This window comes from Pinus tabuliformis, chromosome J, assembly GCF_031772625.1.
Source record: "Pinus tabuliformis cultivar Carrire ecotype Pingquan chromosome J, CPIR1, whole genome shotgun sequence".
Taxonomy (NCBI): Eukaryota; Viridiplantae; Streptophyta; class Pinopsida; order Pinales; family Pinaceae; genus Pinus; species Pinus tabuliformis.
The window spans coordinates 1,326,887,561-1,326,898,194 of record NC_142295.1 but is presented as its reverse complement, the minus strand read 5'-3'; the positions used below and the strand labels follow the sequence as shown (position 1 = coordinate 1,326,898,194).

General features: G+C 37.2%; 1 protein-coding gene across 1 annotated transcript in view; it reads right to left on the bottom strand.

The window, feature by feature from the left end:
* Positions 1-551: 551 nt before the first annotated feature.
* Positions 552-10,634, bottom strand: part of LOC149232181 (cold-responsive protein kinase 1-like) — a 29,563-nt gene continuing 19,480 nt past the window's right edge. Inside the window, exons 9-10 of the mRNA XM_089381856.1 lie at positions 1,104-1,254; positions 552-860 (exon numbers count right to left, since the gene is read on the bottom strand). Of these exons, the coding sequence (XP_089237982.1) occupies positions 552-860; positions 1,104-1,254 (460 nt within the window). The remainder of the gene's footprint in view (positions 861-1,103; positions 1,255-10,634) is intronic.

Genomic DNA, 10,634 nt, shown 5'->3' with positions numbered 1-10,634 from the left:
AATAGCGATAAAAAAAATATTTAAAAGAATTAAAACTTATTAACACTGATTTGTATTTCAGTTTTGGTTTATTCCTGGGATGCGTGGTTTAGATTCATTATTATCGTGGGATTCTATAGACATTTCTTGCTTTTTGGGTGAGAATGGTAGTTAAATTTTGCATATTTTGATTTTGGAACTTTTATGTATAGGTTTTTGGTTAAATCAAATCTAATATTTGAAAAAAATAAATAAATAAATAAATAAACCTTTTTATGTTATGTAATTTTAGTTTTTATTTGTGCTGTAAGTTTTATAAAAAAAAAAAAAGTTAATTGATATGATTTTTTTATATTAATTTGTAAAATTTAAATACTAAATTTATCAATCTATTTATTAAAAAAATATTTTACACAAGTGAAATATACAATATGTGAATTGTATGATTATAAAGTCGTTACATTGCGGAATGTATAAAATGCATGAAAACAGTTTGGTTGGAAACTGTTACTATAAAATGCATGAAAATAGTTTGGTAGGAAACTATTAGTGCTGTTTATCTGTAATTGTATTTAACGAGCAGTGACGGATGTTGACACCGTTGCATTCGAAGCCGATGAAGACGTGCCCGATTCAGAATTGGTAGTCCGGGCTGTATATCCTAAAGCAGGCTTCATGGGTGTTGTCTGCAAATTATTGAAGTCCCTGTTGCTTACCAGCATCGCCACCATCTCAGACATGGACGGCCTTTGTGCAACAAAAGCTTGGGTGCATAGAAGACCAAGTTGTATCATTCTCAACACTTCCTTTTTATCATACTCATCTCCCATGGTTTCGTCCACCAATTTTAAAGCCTCGTTGGTCTCGTATAGTTTCCAGACCTACAACATTCATAACCCAATTCATCAATTTCCCATGTAACATTCATTCCATTGACTTATCAAGTATCATATATATATATATATATATAATCTTCAAATTTTCTGTTACAAATATATATTCTTATTATATTATTTTTAAAACTTTTAATAAATTAAATAATAATTAAAAACAAATTGAGACGGCCTAAGTTCCTTTATCCACACCAGTTTGAGAAATATAGGGTGAATGGACTGAGAAAATACCCATTCTAGAAGATATTGCATATGCGTTAGTTGCTTCATGTGAATGCTTTTCCTGCCGCTTACAATCTCAAGAACTACAACACCGTAACTGTAGGTATCCGCTTTCTTGGTCAATTGCTCATGAACGGCATATTCTGGTGCTGTACATCCTCTGACCAAACAAAACTCCATTTTAATTATGTTCAACACTATCAGCAAATATAATCAAAACAACCTAAATGTTGGGAATTTTCTGATAAATTCCAAAACAAATAAATTGAACACAGAGATAATGTTCTGTTTTTGCCACAGGATCTTAACACAGGGAGCTATAAACAATTCATTTTCTGAGAACATAGTATTACACACACCCACAAAAGCTTTTTATTCATTAATCAAAGACAACTGTTGTTACAAAAATATTCTTCCTCTGCCTGAGGGATTACTCCAAGAACATTTCAACAAAAATTACTCTGTCTCCTTTTGAAAAGATTTACGCTGCTGTGTGTAAATTTTTTTCATTTACGTTTACTGCAAAAAAAAATTCTTACATATCCTGCTGCAGTTTTACATTCATATTCAATAGAAAAAACATTACATTCAGGCTCTGCCCAGCATTCCCTATTTCCATACTCACGCGCTGCTACGTGCTTACAATGCTTTCTTCTCAATAATATTTTCACGCTGCTCTGTTCTGGTTTTTGTTTCACACTGCTGTGCGTTCCTTCCCCTTGCATTACAATAGTCAACCCAAAAAAAACATATTACATTACATATATTTTTAATAACAAAAAAAACATGACCATACTTCTTGTACATGAAAAAAAAAACAATAAAATTAAAAGCCCACCTACATTTACCATCCCGTAATAAATTTCATTAAATATTTTACTCATAAGATTGGCAGTCAAAATGAAACTTCACGCAATCTCCATTTGCTGCAGGCATGTACATTAACTTTGGTTTAATCAACGGTCATCATCTATCCTTGCAATCAGACGAATATTGCTTGTCCAAAGAAAACAAACATTACGTCTCGATAAAAAGCTATTTTGCAAAAAGTACTATGGACACGCGTCAAATGGTGTACAATAGCGGAGCCCCTCGGAGGAAAACCACTACCTCAGCAAAAGTGGTCCGATGGGAGACTAGTGGTTTTGTTGAATTAAATGTGCGCAGTACAGCAGTTTGAAATTAATATTTCAACACTCCCCTTTAATTTTAAGCGCTGGGCGTTCAGTCATACCCAAACATTTCCTCAAAAATTCAAAGCTTTTTTGGTCCAATGGCTTTGTCAGAATGTCTGCAATCTGCTCTTGAGTCCTGCAATGTTTTAAAACAATTTCTCCATTGTTCACCAATTCTCTGATGTAGTGAAACCTTGTGTCAATGTATTTCGTTCTCTTATGAAACACTGAATTCTTAGATAATGCAATAGTTGAGCTATTGTCACAAAAAATCACTGTTCCTTTTGCCTGCTCTTGGCCTAAGCTCCTTAACATTCTTCTCATCCAAACTGCTTGACATGCTGCTACTGTAGCTGCCACATATTCTGCCTCTACTGTAGACAATGCTACAATAGGTTGTTTCTTAGAAGCCCATGAAATGGCTCCTGAACCCATGTGAAAAACATAACCGGATGTGCTTTTCCGATCATGTACACTTCCAGGCCAATCATTATCAGTGTATCCAATTAAATCTGAACATTCTGAGACAGTATATAAAATGCCAAACCTTTTAGTACCTTTAACATACCTCAGAATTCTTTTTGCTGCCTGCCAATGTGCTTCTTTTGGCCTCTCCATGAATCTGGAAATTAAACTAACAACAAACATTATGTCTGGCCTAGTTGCAGTCAAATACATTAGGCTACCAACTAGGCTCTTATACAAGCTAGGATCAAAATCCTTGCTGCTGTCCTCTTTGTTGAGTTTTAATCCCATCACTGTGGGGGTGATTGCTGCCTTGCACTCTTCCATATTAAATCTTTCCAACACTTCATTAACATATTTTGCTTGTAAGATAAAAATCCCATTTTCATTTTGATCTACTTCTATTCCTAAGAAGTATCTCAGCAAACCCATGTCAGTCATCTCAAATTCCTCTTTCATGACTGCTTTGAAATTTTCAATGAGATATTCATCATTACCTCTAAAAATAACATCATCAACATATAACACAACAATTAGAATTTTACCATCATTTTCTTTGATGTAGAGGGTGGGTTCTCCCTCGCATTTGTCAAATCCATTTTCCAGTAGATAGGAATTTATCCTACTGTACCATGCTCTTGGTGCTTGCTTCAACCCATAAAGAGCTTTCTTCAATCTGCACACTTTGTGCTCTTGGCCTTTCTTCTCATACCCTAGAGGTTGTTCAATGTAGTCCTCTTCCTTTAACACTCCATTTAGGAATGCTGACTTCACGTCCATTTGGTAAACTTTCCACTTGTTTTTGTGTTGCTATGGACAACACTGCTCTCACTGTTTCCATTCTTGCAACCAGTGCGAAAGTTTCCTCATAGTCTCTCCCATACTGCTGCTTGTATCATTTGACAACCAGCCTTGCCTTGTGTCTTTCTATTTTGCCTTCAGCATTACTCTTGGTCTTATAAACCCATTTAACTCCAATGACTTCTTTTCCTTTTGGTAGTTCAACCAAATCCCATGTCTTGTTTCTCTCTATGGCATTGATCTCCTCATCCATAGCTTCTATCCATTTCTTATCCTTAATTGCATCTTCGAAATGAACAGGGTCATCAACATGACAATATAATGCAAACAAAGAATTCATACCTTCATCATAAATGTCACTTGAATTTCTGAATTTCTTACCTCTCTCATTTGGTGTACAAGTGCTTGAAGACGCACTTGAATTTCCTCCTTGTGGTATGCTTGGAGAAGCACTTTCATTTCTCCTCAAGGGTGTCATTTGCTGCCTTTGTGTTGGCGCTGCTGTTTGGAGATGTATTTCAGCCATCTCCTCATCATCTTCATAATGAGACAAACATTTTTTAACATTCACTGTTTTCTCTATGCTTCCATCCCAAGCTTCCTCCTCAATGAATTGAACATCTCTGCTCACAAAAAACTTCTTGGTAGATGGGATATACAACCTGTAAGCTTTGGATTCCTCACTGTATCCAATGAAAATACATTTCTCCCCTTTGCTGTCCAACTTCCTCCTTAGCTGATCTGGAATGTGTGCATAAGCCACACAACCAAAAACTTTCATGTGGGTGACTCCTTGCTTTCTCCCACTCCATGCTTCTTCCGGCACTCTGTTCATGACTACTTTTGTTGGGCATCTATTCAAAATATATACTGCACAGTGTATAGCTTCAGCCCAATAATCATTTGGCAAATGCTTTGCCTTTAGCATACTCCTCGCCATATCCATGATGGTCCTATTATTCCTCTAGGCAACTCCATTTTGCTGCGGAGTGTACCTAGCTGTAAACTGCTTATGAATTCCATTTTCTCTACAAAACCGTAGAAATTCTTTGGAGATATACTCACCTCCTCTATCAGTTCTCAGAACTTTGATATGCAGCCCGCTTTGGTTTTCCACAAGTGCCTTGAAATTTCGAAATTTTTCAAACACTTCACTTTTGTTCTTCAGGAAATAAACCCAAGTCTTTCTGGTGAAATCATCAATGAATGTTAGAAAATATTGGCTGCCTGCTAGTGATGGAGTTTGCATTGGTCCACATAAATCTGAGTGAACAATTTCTAAGGGTGCTTTTGCCCTTATGCTTTTCCCTGATGGAAAACTTTCTCTGTGTTGTTTCCCCAAGATGCAACCTTCACAAAGGCTGTCTGGTTTCTCTATCAATGGTAATCCTCTTACCATCCCTTTCCTACTTAACAAATTAAGACCTCCAAAGTTGAGATGTCCAAATCTCAAGTGCCACAACCAATTTTCATCCTTAGGTATGCTTTGGAAAGCCTCTTGTGTCACTGCTGCTATTACTTCTTTATTTTTCAAATCTGCCCTTATTTTGAGAGGAAACATCCTGTTCCTCGTCATCTTCACTTTAGCAATACATCTTTTACTGGGTGCTCTATCCATGATGTGCATACATCATTCTTAAAGAAAACATTGTACCCCTTTTGAACAAGCTGTCCAATACTTAAGAGGTTACACTTCATTCTAGGAACATAATAGACATCTGATATGGTTTTCTTTTCACCTTTCTTTGTAAATATTTTTACTTCTCCTTTTCCCATAACAGAAATTTTACTATCAGTCCCAAGTGTGACTTGTGACTTCACACTCTGATCTAGAGCAGAAAACAGGGCTATGTTTCCTGTCATATGGTTGCTGCAACCGGAGTCTAGAAACCATATATCATCACTGTTTGTTTCAACCATGTTACAAGCTAAAAGCACATTATCTTGGCTGATATTTTCTCTAGTGATATTTGCACTAGATCTATTATTCATATCATGCTGCTTCTTCCTACATTCATTTGCATAATGCCCATATTTTTTACAATAATAACATTGGACATTGGATTTTTCATACCTTTGTCCTTGAGCATGATGTTGTCCACTTTGTTGGCTACTGCCTTGGCCTTGGTTCTGATTTGGATTGCTGCCTCTTCCTTGAGCATTTGCTGGACTATTTCTTCCACCTCTATTTTGGCTTCTGCCTCTTCCTCTCTTGTTTCCTCTGCCTTAACCTCTTCCTCTTCCAAAGGACATTTGGGTCATAAAGGCTTGTTCTAGAGATGAGTTTTCATTTCTACTCAACCTCTGCTCATGTGTTATCAGTAATGCATGAAGTTCATCAACTCAAAAGTTTGTGAGATCCTTTGTCTCTTCTATGGTGGTGACAGTCACATCAAGCTTTGAGGGTAGGACCTTGAATATTTTCTCCACAATCCTCTTTTCTTCAAGAGTTTCTCCATGAGCTCTTATTTGTGTGACCAGACCAATCACATGTGTGAAGAATTAGTCAATATTGTCTGACTCCTTCATGCACAAATTCTCAAAATCTCTCCTCAGAAACTGTAGTTTTGTTGTCTTCACTTTCTCCCTGCCTTGATAGGCTGTCCTGAGAGTTTGTCATGCTTCTTTGGATGACTTGGCTGCTGCTATCCTTAGAAACACAGTCTCATGCACTGCTTGATACAAAAATACAAGGGCTTTTGAGTCCTTCTTCTTATTGCTCTTCAACAGATCTTTCTCTACCTGAGTTAATCTATTAAACTCATCTTCATCTCCTGGTTCTTCAAACCCATATTCAACAAGTTCCCATAAATCTTGTGAGGCAAACAGGGCTCTCATAGTTATTGCCCAATAGTCATAGTTTTTCCCATTAAACTGTGGGAGCTGAGTATTAAAAATACCCATGCTGGTGCTGGTGCTGGAGGCAGCCATTCCTTGCACTCTCAGCTATGCTTCAAATACTTCACTGTGTATTTAAAATAACAGACTATCTTCAACAGCAACACAAAAAAAACTTGAGAAATACCTGGATCCTTTCTTGACTGTGTCTTCACTCTGCTGGAGAAGTTGTTGCACCAAAAAATCCTTCCTTCAGCTTCTTTGACACCTTCAAAGAGCCTGGAAAAGCTCTGATACCACTGTTGGGAATTTTCTGATAAATTCCAAAACAAATAAACTGAACACAGAGACAATGCTCTGTTTTTCCCACATGATCTTAACACAGGGAAGCTATAAACAATTTATTTTCTGAGAACAGAGTATTACACACACCCACAAAATCTTTGTATTCATTAATCAAAGACAACTGTTGTTACAAAAATATTCTTCCTCTGCCTGAGGGATTACTCCAAGAACATTTCAACAAAAATTACTCTGTCTCCTTTTGAAAAGATTTACACTGCTATGTGTAAATTTTTCATTTACGTTTACTGCAAAAAAAATTCTTACATATCCTGCTGCAGTTTTACATTCATATTCAATAAAAAAACATTACATTCAGGCTCTGCCAAGCATTCCCTTTTTCCCTACTCACGCGCTGCTACATGCTTACAATGCTTTCTTCTCAATAATATTTTCACGCTGCTATGTTCTGGTTTTTGTTTCGCACTGCTATGTGTTCCTTCCCCTTGCATTACAATAGTCAACTCAAAAAGAAACATATTACATTACATATATTTTTAATAACAAAAAAAAACATGACCATACTTCTCGTACATGAAAAAAAAACAATAAAATTAAAAGCCTACCTACATTTACCATCCCGTAATAAATTTCATTAAATATTTTACTCATAAGATCGACGGTCAAAATGAAACTTCACGCAATCTCCATTTGCTGCAGGCATGTACATTAACTTTGGTTTAATCAACGGTCATCATCCATCCTTGCAATCGGACGAATATCGCTTGCCCAAACAAAACGAACGTTACGTCCCGATAAAAAGCTGTTTTGCAAAAAGTACTATGGACACGCGTCAAATGGTGTACAGTAGCGGAGCCCCTCGGAGGAAAACCACTACCTCAGCAAAAGCAGTCCGATGGGAGACTGGTGGTTTTGCTGAATTAAATGTGCGCAGTACAGCAGTTTGAAATTAATATTTCAACACTCCCCTTTAATTTCAACTGCTGGGTGTTCAGTCATACCCAAACATTTCCTCAAAAATTCAAAGCTTTTCTGGTCCAATGGCTTTGTCAGAATGTCTGCAATCTGCTCTTGAGTCCTGCAATGTATTAAAACAATTTCTCCATTGTTCACCAATTCTCTGATATAATGAAACCTTGTGTCAATGTATTTCGTTCTCTTATGAAACACTGAATTCTTGGATAATGCAATAGCTGAGCTATTGTCACAAAAAATCATTGTTCCTTTTGCCTGCTCTTGGCCTAAGCTCCTTAACATTCTTTTCATCCAAACTGCTTGACATGCTGCTGCTGTAGCTGCCACATATTCTGTCTTTGCTGTAGACAATGCTACAATAGGTTGTTTCTTAGATGCCCATGAAATGGCTCCTGAACCCATGTGAAAAACATAACTAGATGTGCTTTTCCGATCATCTACACTTCTAGCCCAATCACTATCAGTGTATCCAATTAAATCTGAACATTCTGAGACAATATATAAAATGCCAAACCTTTTAGTACCTTTAACATACCTTAGAATTCTTTTTGTTGCCTGCCAATGTGCTTCTTTTGGCCTCTCCATGAATCTGGAAATTAAACTAACAGCAAGCATTATGTCTGGCCTAGTTGCAGTCAAATACATCAGGCTGCCAACTATGCTCTTATACAAGCTAGGATCAAAATCCTTGCTGTTATCCACTTTGCTGAGTTTTAATCGCATCACTGTGGGGGTGATTGCTGCCTTGCACTCTTGCATATTAAATCTTTCCAACACTTCATTAACATATTTTGCCTGTGAGATAAAAATCCCATTTTCATTTTGATCTATTTCTATTCCTAAGAAGTATCTCAGCAAACCCATGTCAGTCATCTCAAATTCCTCTTTCATGACTGCTTTGAAATTTTCAATGAGATATTCATCATTACCTGTAAAAATAACATCATCAACATATAACACAACAATTAGAATTTTACCATCCTTTTCTTTGATGTAGAGTGTGGGTTCTCCCTCACATTTGTCAAATCCATTTTCCAGTAGATAGGAATTTATTCTACTGTACCATGCTCTTGGTGCTTGCTTCAGCCCATAAAGAGCTTTCTTCAATCTGCACACTTTGTGCTCTTGGCCTTTCTTCTCATACCCTAGAGGTTTTTCAATGTAGACCTCTTCCTTTAACACTCCATTTAGGAATGTTGACTTCACGTCCATTTGGTAAACTTTCCACTTGTTTTGTGTTGCTATGGACAGCACTGCTCTCACTGTTTCCATTCTTGCAACCGGTGCGAAAGTTTCCTCATAATCTCTCCCATACTGCTGCTTGTATCCTTTGACAACCAGCCTTGCCTTGTGTCTTTCTATTTTTCCTTCAGCATTACTCTTGGTCTTGTAAACCCATTTAACTCCAATGACTTCTTTTCCTTTTGGTAGTTCAACCAAATCCCATGTCTTGTTTCTTTCTATGGCATTGATCTCCTTATCCATAGCTTCTATCCATTTCTTATCCTTAATTGCATCTTCGAAATGAACAGGGTCATCAACATGACAATATAATGAAAACAAAGAATTTATAACTTCATCATAAATGTCACTTAAATTTCTGAATTTCTTACCTCTCTCATTTGGTGTACAAGTGCTTGAAGACGCACTTGAATTTCCTCCTTGTGGTATGCTTGGAGAAGCACTTTAATTTCTCCTCAAGGGTGTCCCTTGCTGCCCTTGTGTTGGCGCTGCTGCTTGGGGATGTATTTCAGCCATCTCCTCATCATCTTCATCATGAGACAAACAGTTTTTAACATTCACTGTTTTCTCTATGCTTCCATCCCAAGCTTCCTCCTCAATGAATTGAACATCTCTTCTCACAAAAAACTTCTTAGTAGATGGGATATACAGCCTGTAAGCTTTGGATTCCTCACTGTATCCAATGAAAATACATTTCTCCCCTTTGCTGTCCAACTTCCTCCTTAGCTGATCTGGAATGTGTGCATAAGCCACACAACCAAAAACTTTCATGTGGGTGACTCCTTGCTTTCTCCCACTCCATGCTTCTTTCGGCACTCTATTCATGACTATTTTTTTTGGGCATCTATTCAAAATATATACTACACATTGTACAGCCTCAGCCCAATAATCATTTGGCAAATGCTTTGCCTTTAGCATACTCCTCGCCATATCCATGATGGTCCTATTCTTCCTCTCGGCAACTCCATTTTGTTGCGGGGTGTACTTAGCTGTAAACTGATTATGAATTCCATTTTTTCTACAAAACCGTAGAAATTCCTTGGAGATATACTCACCTCCTCTATCAGTTCTCAGAACTTTGATATGCAGCCCGCTTTGGTTTTCCACAAGTGCCTTGAAATTTCGAAATTTTTCAAACACTTCACTTTTGTTCTTCAGGAAATAAACCCAAGTCTTTCTGGTGAAATCATCAATGAATGTTAGAAAATATTGGCTGCCTGCTAGTGATGGAGTTTGCATCGGTCCACATAAATCTGAGTGAACAATTTCTAAGGGAGCTTTTGCCCTTATGCTTTTCCCTGATGGAAAACTTTCTCTGTATTGTTTCCCCAAGATGCAACCTTCACAATGGCTGTCCGGTTTCTCTATCAATGGTAATCCTCTTACCATCACTTTCCTACTCAACAAATTAAGACCTCCAAAGTTGAGATCTCCAAATCTCAAGTGCCATAACCAATTTTCATCCTTAGGTACGCTTTGGAAAGCCTCTTGTGTCACTGCTGCTATTACTTCTTTATTTTTCAAATCTGCCCTTATTCTGAGAGGGAACATCCTGTTCCTCATCATCTTCACTTCAGCAATACATCTTTTGCTGGGTGCTCTATCCATGATGGTGCATACAACATTCTCAAAGAAAACATTGTACCCCTTTTGAACAATCTGTCCAATACTTAAGAGGTTACACTTCATTCCAGGAACATAATAGACATCTGCTATGGTTTTCTTTTCACCTTTCTTTGTA